The sequence below is a fragment of the Egretta garzetta genome, unplaced genomic scaffold (genome assembly GCF_000687185.1).
Source record: "Egretta garzetta isolate BGI_Z169 unplaced genomic scaffold, ASM68718v1 scaffold287, whole genome shotgun sequence".
Lineage (NCBI taxonomy): Eukaryota > Metazoa > Chordata > Aves > Pelecaniformes > Ardeidae > Egretta > Egretta garzetta.
Window position 1 is genome coordinate 7,039,851 of NW_009260435.1, and position 14,579 is coordinate 7,054,429.

At 36.5% G+C, this 14,579-nt stretch overlaps 1 protein-coding gene across 1 annotated transcript in view; it reads left to right on the forward strand.

Moving 5' to 3' along the window:
- The window catches only part of LOC104130760 (threonine--tRNA ligase 2, cytoplasmic), a 17,173-nt gene extending 2,594 nt beyond the window's left edge, over positions 1-14,579 (forward strand). The window contains exons 2-19 of the mRNA XM_009643830.2: positions 469-561; positions 1,345-1,535; positions 2,072-2,195; positions 3,363-3,484; positions 4,308-4,425; positions 5,056-5,120; positions 5,864-5,942; positions 6,967-7,113; positions 7,905-8,003; positions 8,328-8,494; positions 9,026-9,188; positions 10,099-10,236; positions 10,672-10,749; positions 10,849-10,949; positions 12,122-12,226; positions 13,024-13,096; positions 13,837-13,951; positions 14,064-14,579. Coding sequence (XP_009642125.1) covers positions 469-561; positions 1,345-1,535; positions 2,072-2,195; positions 3,363-3,484; positions 4,308-4,425; positions 5,056-5,120; positions 5,864-5,942; positions 6,967-7,113; positions 7,905-8,003; positions 8,328-8,494; positions 9,026-9,188; positions 10,099-10,236; positions 10,672-10,749; positions 10,849-10,949; positions 12,122-12,226; positions 13,024-13,096; positions 13,837-13,951; positions 14,064-14,212 — 2,127 coding nt within the window. The 3' untranslated portion in view covers positions 14,213-14,579. The remainder of the gene's footprint in view (positions 1-468; positions 562-1,344; positions 1,536-2,071; positions 2,196-3,362; positions 3,485-4,307; positions 4,426-5,055; positions 5,121-5,863; positions 5,943-6,966; positions 7,114-7,904; positions 8,004-8,327; positions 8,495-9,025; positions 9,189-10,098; positions 10,237-10,671; positions 10,750-10,848; positions 10,950-12,121; positions 12,227-13,023; positions 13,097-13,836; positions 13,952-14,063) is intronic.

Below are 14,579 nucleotides of genomic sequence, written 5' to 3' on the forward strand. Positions count from 1 at the left end.
GGCGGGGGTCGGCAGCGGCCTCGGGGTTCGAAGCCTCTCGCGGTGTCTGCCCGCACTCCGGCGCCCGGGGCACCGGGCAGCCCTCCTCCCGGCCCTTCCTGCCTTTCCGCAAGGGCGGAATAAGTTTATCACTCAGACCACCACCGAAAGTTGGGTTTATTGCTCACTAGGCCCGTTTTAATCTCCTAGGGTCTCACCGGGGAGATTTGGTCGGTGGTGGTTGCAGTAGTAAAATTTGGGAAATTGTTTTGGGAAGATTGTGCTTGGTGGAGTTTTGTTGTGTCTGCTGAACGTCAAAAGGATGCAGTTTCGATGTGTCATGAGAAGTCTTCTGTACTAAGGACATACCCTATTCGATTGTAATTACCTTTTAGCCCAGTATTGCACTGATCTGGTGGTTTTGTTTCAATGATTGCTGGGAAAAGTCTTAAAGGCACAGGGGTGTACTTCATGTAATCACTGTTTTAGAAAGTCTCCAGTACCAGTCCAACTGTTGCAGTGAATCAAAATAAAGAGGAAAAGAAGAAAGAAAATGAAGCTGTGAAGCGACATCAGAATGATGTAAGTGGTTATCTTATACTACATAATAATAGAAGAAGGAGTATTGTTTGGCTAGGTTCAGAAAAGGTGCTGAAATCTGAAATACTTTGTTGTATTTTGAAATCTGAGATTTTGGGAAGAAGGCTTGCTATAGCATGCATATAGAAAAAATCATCTAGGAGCTTCATCTTGCATGCGATTAGTAGGGATACTTACACATTCTTAGATCTCTATTTTTTATGTAACAAAAGGATTGGGAAATAAGAGTCAGGATGCTGTGGTTCCTAAAGAGAGTTGATGGTTCACGAACAGTTAAACAGTGCGCAGGATGACTGAAAGAGGATGTTGGCAGCACTAGCTGTAGTTCAGTAGATCTCAGTAATTCACCTTATGCTAAACTAAAGGAAACTCCCTGTGAGTTATCTTATTTGAATCTGATGCTTTGAAAAGACCGTCAGAAATGACGGCTTGCTGGAGAGGTCCAAACTTCTCTCGGATATCAGCCAAATACAAATTCTGGGGCAGGAACACAGGCTGCTTTCTGAGGTCAGACTCACAAAGCCATTTAGGCACAGATTGATGAAGGTGCATTGGAAAATTGGAAAGCCACTATAAAATAGTCAGCAAGTTGGATAGGACTATCCTGTGTATAATTACTTACAAATGCTTTACTACATGTTAGTATAAATTCTAGTACAGTGAAATTTGGTCTCAGTTGGAACCTCTAGGGTTGCATGAACACTGTCAATCCTTTTATTCTGTTTCTCTCACAAATATGTATGTGTATGATTTAATTTGTTACAGCTACAGTGTGAGCCAAGCTTCATAGAAGACAGACTGAAGCTTTACGAAACACTGAAAAAAGAACATGATGCTTTGCTAGCTTACAGAGCAGCCAACCAGAGCAAAACTATCAAAATTACTCTGACAGATGGAAAGATGGCTGAAGGGGAATCTTGGAAAACCACGCCATATCAAGTAGCTGTAGGAATTAGGTAACCTGCAGATTACAGGAGTTGTACTTTTGCAGTGATACATCTGTAACTATCATTTGTCATATGTCACAGACAGTGGATGGTGACTCTCTCGAGTTGATTTATTTGGAAACTATTGAAACTTCAGCTTAATGCAGAAGAAACAGCTGGGTGAAGTTACTGTTCTGAGTAATGCTTGAGGTTCTGTGCTGGGATCATAATACTTGCTTCCAATTAAAAAATAAAACAATCAGTGAGGTTGCTAGAATTAACAGAGACATCTAAAGTTTTGTGAGTTCCCAGGTAATGGTAGAAACTGTTGTTAGAAGCTTTTTTTCCTTCAGATCCCCAACACTGAAAACCATTGAATGAAACGTGAAGTCCTTAAGGGTCTTATGTTAAAAGTAGATGAGTGTTTAAGATGACCACAGAAACAAAACTTAAAGGTCTTTAGATGGTACAAGATGTGGGTGGAGTCTCATGGGGTTTAGAAACCTAAGCACTTCTGCAAATCTGAACCTAAATATTTTGGTCTCTTGTCATCATTTGTTTTTTAGTCAAATGTTGGCTTCAAATGCAGTCATAGCCAAAGTGAATGGTGAATTGTGGGACCTGGATCGTCCACTGGAGGGAGATTGTACTCTGGAGCTGCTTATGTTTGATAATGAAGAAGCAAAAGCTGTGAGTAAACACTCACTGGTTTCTGCTTGATTAAAGGAACTAATGACATGAAATTGATTGCAGCATTATGCTTTTAAAATCTTGAATTAAAAAAAAAATCCACTAATCTATTCAAGTAATGTGTTTGTCATGATTCGACAAAGAATTAGATACTAAGATAATTAGAATTAGATACTAAGTACCTATAATCTCTGGGTGAATAAAATCTTAGTGTTCTTTTCCCTTTTCTTTTACATGAACAGGTTACTTCTCAAATGAGATCATACAGAATATCTTTATTTGTATGCTGACTTGAAGTAGTTTGGTGTCTTCTAAGGCACAAGTTCTATAGTTTGACTGTGCGTTTGAAGATCAGACACTGAAAGCAACAGTGAGGCTGTCTTACAGTTTTCTAAAAATTGTCCAATATCAGATTTGAGTCATAAGTAAAATCTACACCTCCTTGTACCATCACTGTGATTTAGAAAGTTAAGTAGGCATATCTTAGTCCATTAAACGATGAATGTACTTAGTGACACACCCAAAATTATTTTTTATGGGGTTCAGTCTTAAGCCTATGTTTATCTTACGCACTAGAATTAGACTTCATTTTGTCCAAGAATTAATCATGTGATTAAGCTTGTTTGAGGCATTTCAGGAGGCTTTAAAGGCTTTATCTTTGTAGCAGTGGCTAGGAAGTGGTCTGAATTAATAGGGACTTAGAATATAAGACTGGTATTGGTCTACTGGGTTGTTGATGCCCCTCTTCTGACTTTTCAAGTAACGTGGTTTACAGTCCTATTAATAAATTTACTGTATGTGAACAATGGTAACTTAATTGGTTACATTGCCTTAGATGTAGTTAGTATTGCATAGACTCTTAATTGACTGGAAACTAATTTACAAATGAACAAGGTACAGTAAGTACTAAGGTGACAAGCATCATGCGGCTGTATAATCATCTTTCAGACTGAAATACAATGGGACTTTATTGCTACTTCTGCCATTATATGAATCATTTAGCATACTTCAAAATGAGAACAGAAAACTGTTAACACTTCTCGCAGAATTTAAACAAAATTGAGTCCAGTGTATTTCCCATCTGCAGATATACCTCTGTTTTGTTTTTTCTTTTTTGTTACACAACGCCAATGACCCTGTGATTTGCTCACCAGACTTCATTTGCAGGTTTATTGGCATTCAAGTGCTCATATTCTTGGAGAGGCCATGGAAGGTTATTTTGGGGGCTGCTTATGCTATGGACCACCAATTGAGAATGGATTTTATTATGACATGTACACTGAAGATAGGTAAAATTTCAGTGTCTAAAAATGTTAATATTCCCTATTGAAGCTCAGTCCTGAAATTATTTTTGTTCAGTCATGTTTCTGCATGTTAAAAGTAAAATTGTGTACCTAGTATGGTTTAAAACTGACAGGTTAGTCTTCCTCATAGTATAGGTCTGTGTATACATATATGTTGAGTGTTTGTGTATATTTAAATTCAAGAGCCATGTTCGAACACTTGCTCTGTAAGACTTGCAGCTATTGAATGTTCGTGAAAAAATGTAGCATGTTTGGCTAAAACTTTCTGAAGTTCCAGGGAGATAGGAGACAGTTTCCTTGAAGAATTGTGGGAGTTTGGTTTCAAAGTGCCATAGTCACTTGTAGAAATGGCACGTGTGCATATATATAACTTGTGTACTACTTTTCTAATCCTTCTGCACAGCTTTACAATTCTGTTTTTCCCTTGTTTATCTTCCTGTAGTCAGGGAGAATACTGAATCTGCATCAGCTGATAAACTAGCTCTTGCAGCTGGGTTGAGACTTTTTTTTTTTGCTTTTTTTCCTTAAATCATATATACTTAGAGCTACAGATCTTCCAGACGTTTAAACATGTCAAAGGCTGTTCTAGGAATGATTGCAGTGGGTTTGTTCAGGGTGATACCAATTATGTTTCTGAGTTTAGTGTCTGAAAGTACAGCCAATTGTAAGAAATTAAGGAAATACTGTGACAAATCACACCACCACATCCCATGTTTTTCAAACTAGACTACTAGAAAGTGGTCACTTAAAAAATGTGAATACCAAAATAATTAATTTATATTTCTTTTGCTTGTGTCTTTTTGTTTAGAGGTGTATCTAGTACTGAATTCCCACTACTAGAGAACCGCTGTAAAAATATCATAAAAGAGAAGCAGGCTTTTGAAAGGCTGGAAGTCAAAAAGGAGATCCTGTTAGACATGTTTAAGGTAAATCTTTGGAGTAGCTGTGATTCTGGTACAGTGATCTTTTAAAATGTAGCTTTTATAAGATACTGTATGTGACTGACTCATCATAATAGTACCTGTGTAGTAAAATAAAGAAAAAGAGTAGCATCCCTTTCCCCCTTCTCCATGTCCCTCTCAAGTGTTCAGGGTGTTTTCAGGCAATAATAAAAACTATTCATTATTACACAAAACCACCTCAAGCTTAGTGAGATGACAAAGAAATTAGTACATAAAAAGCATAAAAAGTTCATTCTGGCTCACTTGCAGAGACAAGTCAAAAAAAACTTTGTCCTTTAGTCTTCTGTTTTACACAGTGAATTTTACCAGTCTCACTGTACTGTTTTAATTGCCTTTCAAAAGCTCTTTGAGGTGTTCAGGTGGTAATCACTGTGCTTAACAAACCCACAGGGAAATTAAGACTTTTTTTTTTCCCCTCTTTCCTCTCTTGTTTTATAGGATGTTGAACTTTTGCATACATATATGTGATGGTGTGATTTTTTTTTTTTTAGTTGTCCTTTACTGATGCATTTGCATTACTAAGACATAATTTTAAAATAGAATTTTATTAGCCATTTTATTGATGTTTCTGACTTTTCATGTTTCCACACACAGTATAACAAGTTTAAGTGTCGTATCCTTAATGAGAAGGTGAACACACCAACCACCACAATATACAGGTAAAGAAAATTAAGTTAAAAGGTATTGTGAAATATTTCTGTAGTTAGGTATATTTCACTTAAATTGAGAGGAGAACAATTTTTCTTTTATTTTTATTTTAACTTCTGGATACTTGTGTGATTGGGACTTTAGTTTGCAATTAATATTGCTACTTATGTAAAATCAGATCTTTTCTCTCTCTGCTGGGAGATTAGGTCTCAATTTGTTGACAAATGGCAAATCCTCTTTTTGCTCATTTCCTCTGGTTTCAGTAAACAGATTAAAATAGGTTAGACATTAGGAAAAATTTCTTCACAGAAAGGGCTGTCAGGCACTGGAATGGGCTGCCCAGGGAAGTGATCGAGTCCCCATCCTTGGAGGTGTTTAAAAGATGGATAGACAAGGTGCTTAGGGACATGGTTTTAGTGGTGGGATGGCAGTGTTAGGTTAACGGTTGGACTTGATGATCTTAAAGGTCTTTTCCAACCTAAACGATTCCATGATTCTGTAAGGTACTGCCCATGACATTGAATTGCTGGATAATGGGTAAAGCTAACTCTTAGCTCAGTGTGGGGTGAGGAACCTGTTCATTCAATTGCCAGGGATAAAACTAGTTAGTTGGGAAATGCACTGAATTTGCTGAGTGATGCATGTGTATACTTATTAGTGTGTTTGAACATGCCAGGCATTAACTTGTATGCCATTAGTGACTGTATTTGAAATTGTTGGAGTGTTTTGAAATGCTTTTTCTTCTGGTCTATAGATGTGGTCCGCTGATTGATCTCTGCAGGGGTCCACATGTAAGACACACTGGAAAAATTAAGACCCTTAAAATAGTTAAGGTAAGTTTGAATTAACTATGCATTAAAACTTAAATAAACTATGGGCCAGTTGATTTATTTATGTATTTATTTCTCCTGAAGTGTTTATGCTAGGGTCCTTTGTATTGTTTTCTTTGCTTACTCTGAAAATAGTCCTTCATTTCTTTCCCAGCTCCCATTGTACAAGTAGAACTGCAGACTTTCATAATTGATCTGCTTTCAAGGTCTACGGATTCTTGATCATCATAATGGTACTTCAGTGAAAGTTAACAGCATCTTTTTTTTTTCTCAGAATATTAGTGTAGTAACATGCCTGCTTAGACTATAATGAAGAGCACTGCAAAAATACTCAAGGAACTAATGGCTAGATTAGCTGTGGACCGGTTATACCATACATGGTAGAGAAGTGCAGTGCCTAAGCTAACGTACAGGAGGTAAAGCGGACCCTGGCAGATCTGCAAGTGCTGCTGTTTCAAAATGGCATTGCTCGCAGGAAAGCCAGAGACAGTGTTTGCAGATGCCTCTGGTTATGATGTAGTTTAAGTTACTTGCAGATGCTAGTTTTGGTAACCTTATTAGGCTGACCTCAGTGGAACATTCATCATAGTTACTTTTACTGGCTTCCTAGCTGAAGTTCATGGAGCTTTGAGTTCCAGGGATTAAGTGTTAGATGTCAAAACAGCTAGGATTTAGGTGTGAGAGTGAGTTATCTTTCGTGTTTCTCTACTGCATTGTGTTTTGAATGGAAACAAGTGCTGTGTTCTTAGAAGATATAATGTGAGATAATAAAACATGACATGATGTGAGTTAAAACAAGGTACCTAAGTAGAATAAAAAGTATGACTTGACCAGTCACTTTTGTTTGTCTTCTGTATTAGTATGCTGACTAAAAGGCAGTGCAAGTATCTTTGTATTATACACAAATGCTGGATGACTGCATGTAATTTTTCCAAGGAAAAAAATCATAACATTTGAATGCATTAGTGTTTATTCCTCCTTTCCCTGAGATAATATATAATCTTAAAGTACGGGTTTTTTGTATCAGAATTCCTCTACGTATTGGGAAGGAAAATCTGATATGGAAACTCTACAAAGAATATATGGAATATCCTTTCCTGATAACAAAATGATGAAGGAATGGGAAAAATTCCAGGAAGAAGCCAGAAACCGGGACCACAGGAAAATTGGAAAGGTACCCTATTTCATGTTCTACTTCTCTTTTTATGCTTCTGTGTTACAGACTTTATTCTCTTTCATTGATTGGGGTTTTTTTTTTCCATTTTTTGACAGTTTGAGTGGGAGTCAGTTCTGTGAACTTCTGTGTCAGCTGTGTTTTAAAATTTTAATTCTACAAACTCAACTTGTCACTTGCATACAAATGTTCAACTAATGTTGGGAAGAAGTAATGGGGTAGCCCTCGGTTTAGGGAAGTATGTCTTAAACCTTTTAATGTAGAGTCTTTTTAGATCCTACCTAAAGTGCTGTATTTTTCATAAAGAGAGAAATTGTTGGAAAATGTATAATATGGTTTGGTCATTCTTTATTATAGGCATAAATAAGGCAATAGTCAAGTGTATGTACCTGCAGTACTTCAGCTGGTGTGAATATTGTTCATAAATATTGTACATATGACAGAGTTCTGATAAAGAATGACTGGCTCACAAGCTTCAGCCATCAACCCTCAGATCTGATGCGTATGCGCTTGATTGTTTTGGTTACTAAAGATAAGATTGGTTAATGCTTCAGGATTTTGAGGAAACGTGTATTTGCGTAGTCAAATGGAATTCCGGTGTTACTACAAACTTTGAAGAGTGATAACTACAGATAAATTAACTGCTGTCGCTGAGAACTTGTAGACTTCGGGAAATCATCTTGTTGCTGTAATATTTCATTTTTCTGAACAGTCTCAACATGTGTGATGTAGTCATGTTCTGCAGTTCTGTCTGAAGCAATGTTGCAGCATTCTGTTTTTAATTTGCCTAGGAGCAAGAACTCTTCTTCTTTCATGATTTGAGTCCTGGAAGCTGCTTTTTCCTCCCCAGAGGTGCCTTTCTTTACAACACACTCGTGGATTTCATACGAGTGAGTATATACTAATGTAACTCCTAACAAGTTTAATATCAGTTGTTGATCTTAAGTGATAGGCCATTCATAGCACTGAGCTGTCCACAGAAGGAGAAACATCTGTGTATGTAAACATATACCAGATTTTCACTATAATTGCACAGATCTAACCTGTTTGAAAGTTGAGCAGAGTAAAGCATTGACCTGTGCTTTCAGAACCTACACATGCAGTAGTCTTTCAGTCTCCCAGTAAATTGCCATCATAAGAACACTGTTAAATAGAATCAGGCTTTTGCTTGTCAAAACCTCTGTCACCTATAGAATGTTGAATTTGTTTTATAGGAGGAATATCACAGGCGTAATTTTACTGAAGTTGTATCTCCGAACATCTTCAACAGTAAACTCTGGGAAGCTTCAGGACACTGGCAGCACTACAGTGAAAATATGTTCTCTTTTGAGATTGAGAAGGAAACTTTTGCCCTTAAACCGATGAATTGTCCAGGACATTGGTTTGTACTCTCAACTGAAAAACTTCTTATTTTACTATATTTATCTTTTGTGGGGCTGAGGGGAAATAAATGGAGTGTTAATATATGTTATCATGTATGTTTACAATAGACTACAAAGCAACTAGTGTGTCCAGAGAGCTCCCCTGACTGTGTCCCAAAGCAGACCAAATACAGTTCTTGTAGGAGGATCTTTCAATAAGTCTGCACTAAGTGAGCTAGGTTTGTGCATGCTAATAGTAGTCTGTATCACTAGTAAATAGAAATTACGTTGGATAGAGGTAGGCATCAGATGTGGTGTACCACAAGAAGGTACAGATGAAGCGGTCTTGATGGTTACTCTCACAGTGGTTTTTTTCTTAGTGATCTTTAGCAATACATTGAGTGCTGCAATTTTTCAGTTTACCTGCCTTTTTAGGATACACACAACCATTAAAAATGTGACTACTGTCTGTACTGATCTTGTTTTAGTTTGTGTTGTCTTAAATATTCTGTAAGAAGGATAAAAGGAAGGTTCTTTCATGTTCCTTCTAGCTTGATGTTTGCCCATCGCCCACGATCCTGGAGGGAAATGCCTCTTAGACTTGCAGATTTTGGGGTTCTTCACCGAAATGAACTCTCTGGGACTTTAAGTGGCTTGACTCGTGTAAGGCGCTTCCAACAAGACGATGCTCACATCTTTTGCACAATAGAACAGGTAAAAAAAAAAACCCAACAACCACAAGAAACAACCACCACCCTCACCCCCACCAGTCAAACAAACAAAGAACGAACCTGTTCCCTACCCCTCCCAGCACAAACATGAAACAAGAAAAAATCCCCAAAGTATTTAAACTCTAGCTGCTTCTACTGTGTTGCTTTGTAGTATAATGCTGCTTTTCATGGGTTTCTTTGATATGTTTAGGTGCTTCCTTCTTAGTCATCTGGTATTCCATATTTCTTAACCTTTTGCAATATTGTTTAAGTCAACAGCCTGTTGAACTTAGCTTCTCTGTTACAAGTTTCTCAAACAGCAGTGCCATAATTTGTTACTTATTTTCCTCTTTGAAATTAAAAAATGCTTACATCAAAAGAATAAAACAATGTTATTTAAGGGATGTTGTTGATTGTGAATTGCATAATAAGATTTTCTGTGTAGAATTTTTCCCTTTAGAAAGATACTTTTGGCAAATTAAATCCCAAAAGGTAAAATCTTTTGCATGCCACATCTCCCCCCCTGCAAAGAAAAAAGCTGTTGACCACATTTTGTTTTCCATAGTAATGCTGAATAAATACTTTTATTTTGTCAGTAATACCATAGATTTTTGTGGAGCTATGTGAATAAATTGATGTAATCTTGTCAAGTCTGACTCATGCAACTTGGCTCCAGAAGCCCAGGCTTAACAAGAATGATATTCTTCTTGCCAGGCTTTGAAGCCACACCACCTCAGTTCTCTCTTCATCTGTTACCTAGATTTGGGTTTGTAGAATGTGATTCTTTTGTGATTTTCAGGTTTGTTTTTTTTTTCTTTAACGGACTCTAATATTCTGATTATGAGGAATTCACTAAATCCAATTGCATTTTTATGTAAGTAAATTTTAACTAATGTATTTTGTTTACATTTAAGATTGAAGAAGAAATAAAGGGCTGTCTTGATTTCTTGAAGTCAGTTTATGCTGTCTTTGGTTTTACCTTTCAATTACATCTTTCTACAAGACCAGAAAACTATCTAGGAGAGTTAGAGATCTGGGATCATGCAGAAAAGGTAATTAATTTGAAACAAACAAACAAACCCCTCAGTATTTGTATTTGCAGAGGTGGATATTTAACCAAGTTCTTTCATGTAGTAGTGAAATTGCTGAAATCAGATGCTAAATATTGTCCTTAGTGGAAATGCTTATTGAGAAATGTCACATTAAATGTGAAGCTTCTTTATAAAATGAGAACTTTCTGGTTCTTACCTAGCTGCTTGTCTTGAACTGATGTGATTTTTATTAATCTTTTTTCCGATAAATCACAACATTTGTACAAAGAACAACTCCTATTTCAAGATTATTTAACATAAATGAGTAAATGCTTGAATAATAGGAGTCGTGCTGCCTGTTGACTCCCTATGTATTTCTAAGGCAAATGCTTTGATTGACAGTAATGAAAGGCCCTGCTATACCTTTTTTAATTATTCTCTCATTTTTACAATTAGCAACTTCAAAACAGCTTGGATAACTTTGGAGAGCAATGGAATTTGAATCCAGGAGATGGAGCATTTTATGGTCCTAAGGTTAGTGAGTCAGCATTTTAATACAGCTTTGGGATGGACAAGAATACAGACACAATGCAGGAATACTATATGTAGTAACGGTGTTATTTTGCTTCACAGATTGATATTAAAATCAAAGATGCTATTGGCAGGTACCATCAATGTGCTACTATCCAACTTGACTTCCAACTACCCATTCGATTTAATCTTACTTATGTTGGGTGAGTGGTTAAGCGAAATGTCTTCCTCTTTTAAGTGAAATAATTAAAAAAAATGGTTACTTTCATTATCTGTAATTCCCATTAAACAGAGATGTATTAATGCTCTGTTGCTCACTTAACAATTGATTAGCCTGTATATCAGTAGCCTGGCTAGGAGGGGAACCATCCCTGGTGAGCAAAGGATGAATCGCGAACTTGAAGGTATTACCTCAATGTAATGGTAGTTCACTTTAATTGTAAATGCTACTGATCACAGGAAAATTTTATGATCTGTCTTGTCTGCCAGTTCTGAAGATAGCTGATCATATATTATGCTAAAGAAAACTCAGTGGAGTCAGTTTTCACTTCCAGCCTAGTCACTGTGTCTCCTTTGAAGACATTGCATAGAAATTCAAACATGTCTTAATGAGCTAGTATGCTTGCAATATGTACTTCATTCTTTTTATCAGAAAGTTAGTTAACTTTGATGAACATAAACCAAATGTGAACAGTTTTAATGAAAATCTCACTTCGGCTTCCAGCTAGGAAGAGGGGTGTTTATCCACTAAGTAATCCTAGTACCATATTGACTTGAACACACATTTTCTGGGTTGTTTTTCTTGCTTTATTTTTTTTTGCATATTACTACAAAGAGTTTGATGGGGAAGCTAGCATAAGAGTCTTTGTTATTTTTTGATCCTGCTCCATGTTCTACAGTATATGTTGCAGCTCTTCGGTAGGTGATAATACTGTTATGAACAGCAGCTGGCGTTTTTTTAATCACAGGATTGTAATTCAAGACAAGAAATGAATAGTGAAGGCAGGTAAGATCCTGTGCAACAAAATAAAAGCAAGACATAGTGGAAAAGAAAGAACGAGGAAGAACATAAAATATTAAAATGCAGAAAAGTGGAGCTGAGTCAGTTGAGTGTCTTTCCAAACTTAGGAGTTTGTGCCTATGCCACTAGCTACAGGCATGATTATTTTAAGTCACTATGATTATTTAGTATTCCTTTAAAAGCCAAGATGACTTAAAGTACATTTTTAATTAAAATGGTAGATTTTTCCTCAGTATAAATAACTAAATTTTGTTTTTGCATGAAAAGTAGAATCAAAAATATTAGTAGGATTATCTGTGTGTGAGCTAAGACAATTTAAAAAAAAAAACCAAAACTTTACTTACTCTTTTTCAGTAAGGATGGTGATGATAAAAAAAGGCCAGTGATTATTCACAGAGCTATTTTGGGATCTGTGGAGAGAATGATAGCTATTCTAGCAGAAAATTACGGAGGAAAATGGTATGTGTCACAAATGCAATTCTAAGAAATGTTTAACAACGTAGAAAGTACAGATCCTCCTTAATGTCCCATCTATTATAAGGCAAAATAATATCCCTAGAGTTTTCTGAAAATTATTAGGGAAGATTATAAGGATATAATTTCTATTTTGTGGTCTGAGTTGTATGATAACCTTTTATTAATAGTTCATTATTAGAAATCCTATTTCATGAGACTGCAGGAAAACTTATACACTAAAGCAGAAATAGGAATTGTAATTGAATGTATATGTGCTGCATTGTTTGTGTTCCTTTTCTCTTAAAAATGCTTTTGCACTGGGGAGATGTTAGACATATGTAAAGCAATTATTTATACAGGTATGAATTAGTACTAATATGTGAAATATTTTTTAACTTGTAAAATGTATTGTTTCATCTTGAATAAGCTCTGAAGATATTTCTTCATTAATTTATTTAAAGTATTGAGTTAATTCTTTCAGCCACCTATCTGTCTGACTTTCTACTTTTCACTATAAAGTTATAAATAAAAGTGGAAATTATGCAAAAAAAATTAAATTGTGAAGTCAGCTAGGAAGTGAACAGAAGATCAAAGTCCTGAGTATGTCATTTTACTGGAATCAGTCAATTTGCTATTTTATATGACCTTGAAAAAGGGAAGAGAACATATTATCCACCATCCTTAGCTACCATAAATATTTTTCTAAAGTAAAGGAATTGTTACTGGGGAGCATGACTATGGATATGAATGCAAATGTAAAATGCACATTTATTTCATATTTTCCTTGTCCCGCGTGCCAGGCCGTTCTGGCTGTCTCCACGGCAGGTGATGGTTGTGCCTGTGGGACCCGCTTCTGAAGAGTACGCCCAGCAGGTGAGAGTAGGGCCTTCCTTTTTATAGTAGCAAGCAATGTTCATAGCTTCTTAAGTACTTGTCCTAGAACAGAGAATGAATGCTCTAACAATTTTGGAGACATATTTGCGGGGGAGAGGTAAATTTTTCCATATAGTCTAAAATTTGTGTAAGCCTGAGAAAAGGGATATGTAACTTGTAAATATTTTGGGTTCTGTTACTATGTACGTACTGAAGTAACTATTAAAGGAAAAAACATTCTGGATTACAAACCCTATATACTAACTAATGTTTTATTACAGAATTATCTGCTTAAAGTAGGGGCAGGGCTGGTTTCTTCCATTTCCCAGCAGGTATACTTTTGACTACATTTGGCCACGGTCAGTTTTACCCCTCTCCCCTGCTTTGCTTTTAATACAAGCATAAGTGGGTTTGTTCCTTCTCTTTCTCCTTGCTCATACTGAGGAAACAAATTTTTGAAATTCAGCAGTGCAGCTGTCTGAGGAGATCAGCAAACACTTGATACAGATTTTACCTTGTATTGTCTTCCAGCTGCAGTCCTGCCAAGCCCTTAAGTGTGTGTGTAGTTTTCTTCAAATAACTTCATTGACTTCCTTACAACGATTCACGGGAGTGAAATTACGCACATACGCGACTTAATTATTGGAAGAGATCAGGGATTACGGCATGTACAAATTTATGTTGTAGAATATACATACACTGGAATATTAAGTGAGAGTTTTTCTTTTTTTTTTTTTTAGGTTTGCAGCAAATTTTTTGAAGCAGGATTTATGTCGGATGTGGATCTAGATCAAAGTTGCACGTTAAACAAGAAAATTAGAAATGCACAGCTGGCCCAGTATAACTTTATCTTAGGTAATTGCAACATCTTACATTTCTGAGTATCATTTAAGTTGGGCATAGAGTTTGTCTAGACTCTCATTTTGTGATGTAGGTAGTTTAATATTGTTTGTGGTATGTCTTGCAGTGGTTGGAGAAAAGGAGAAAGCAAATAATGCTGTCAACGTGCGAACAAGAGACAACAAAGTTCATGGAGAGATTTCAGTATCTTCTGCTATTGAAAAACTCAAAAAATTTAAGAGTTCACATGTCTCAAATGCAGAAGAAGAATTCTGATGTTGTTGTTAGCAAAAAAAAAAATTATTAGCCGCCTATGTGAAGCTCAAAATAAACAAATGTAGCAATGTTGGTGCCCAGAAATAGCATGAAAGGAGCTGCCGACTCCTTTGACAATCCCATGGGATTTCAATCTGTGCAAGTTTGTTTAAGAAGTCCTACATCTCTGCTAAAATATGTTGGGTTTGTTGTGGCAATAAGTCAAGGCTGGGAAGCGCATTGGCCGCTGCTACGGCTGCTGAGCTGCCTCAGTCACGTAGCAGCTGCATGACTGGTGTGACCTGGAGTCCAAGGCTTGCCAGTTGGGGGGTGCATCAGGAACATTTGGGTTTTGGGGTTTTCTTGAACTTCAGATTTTCTTTTTTTT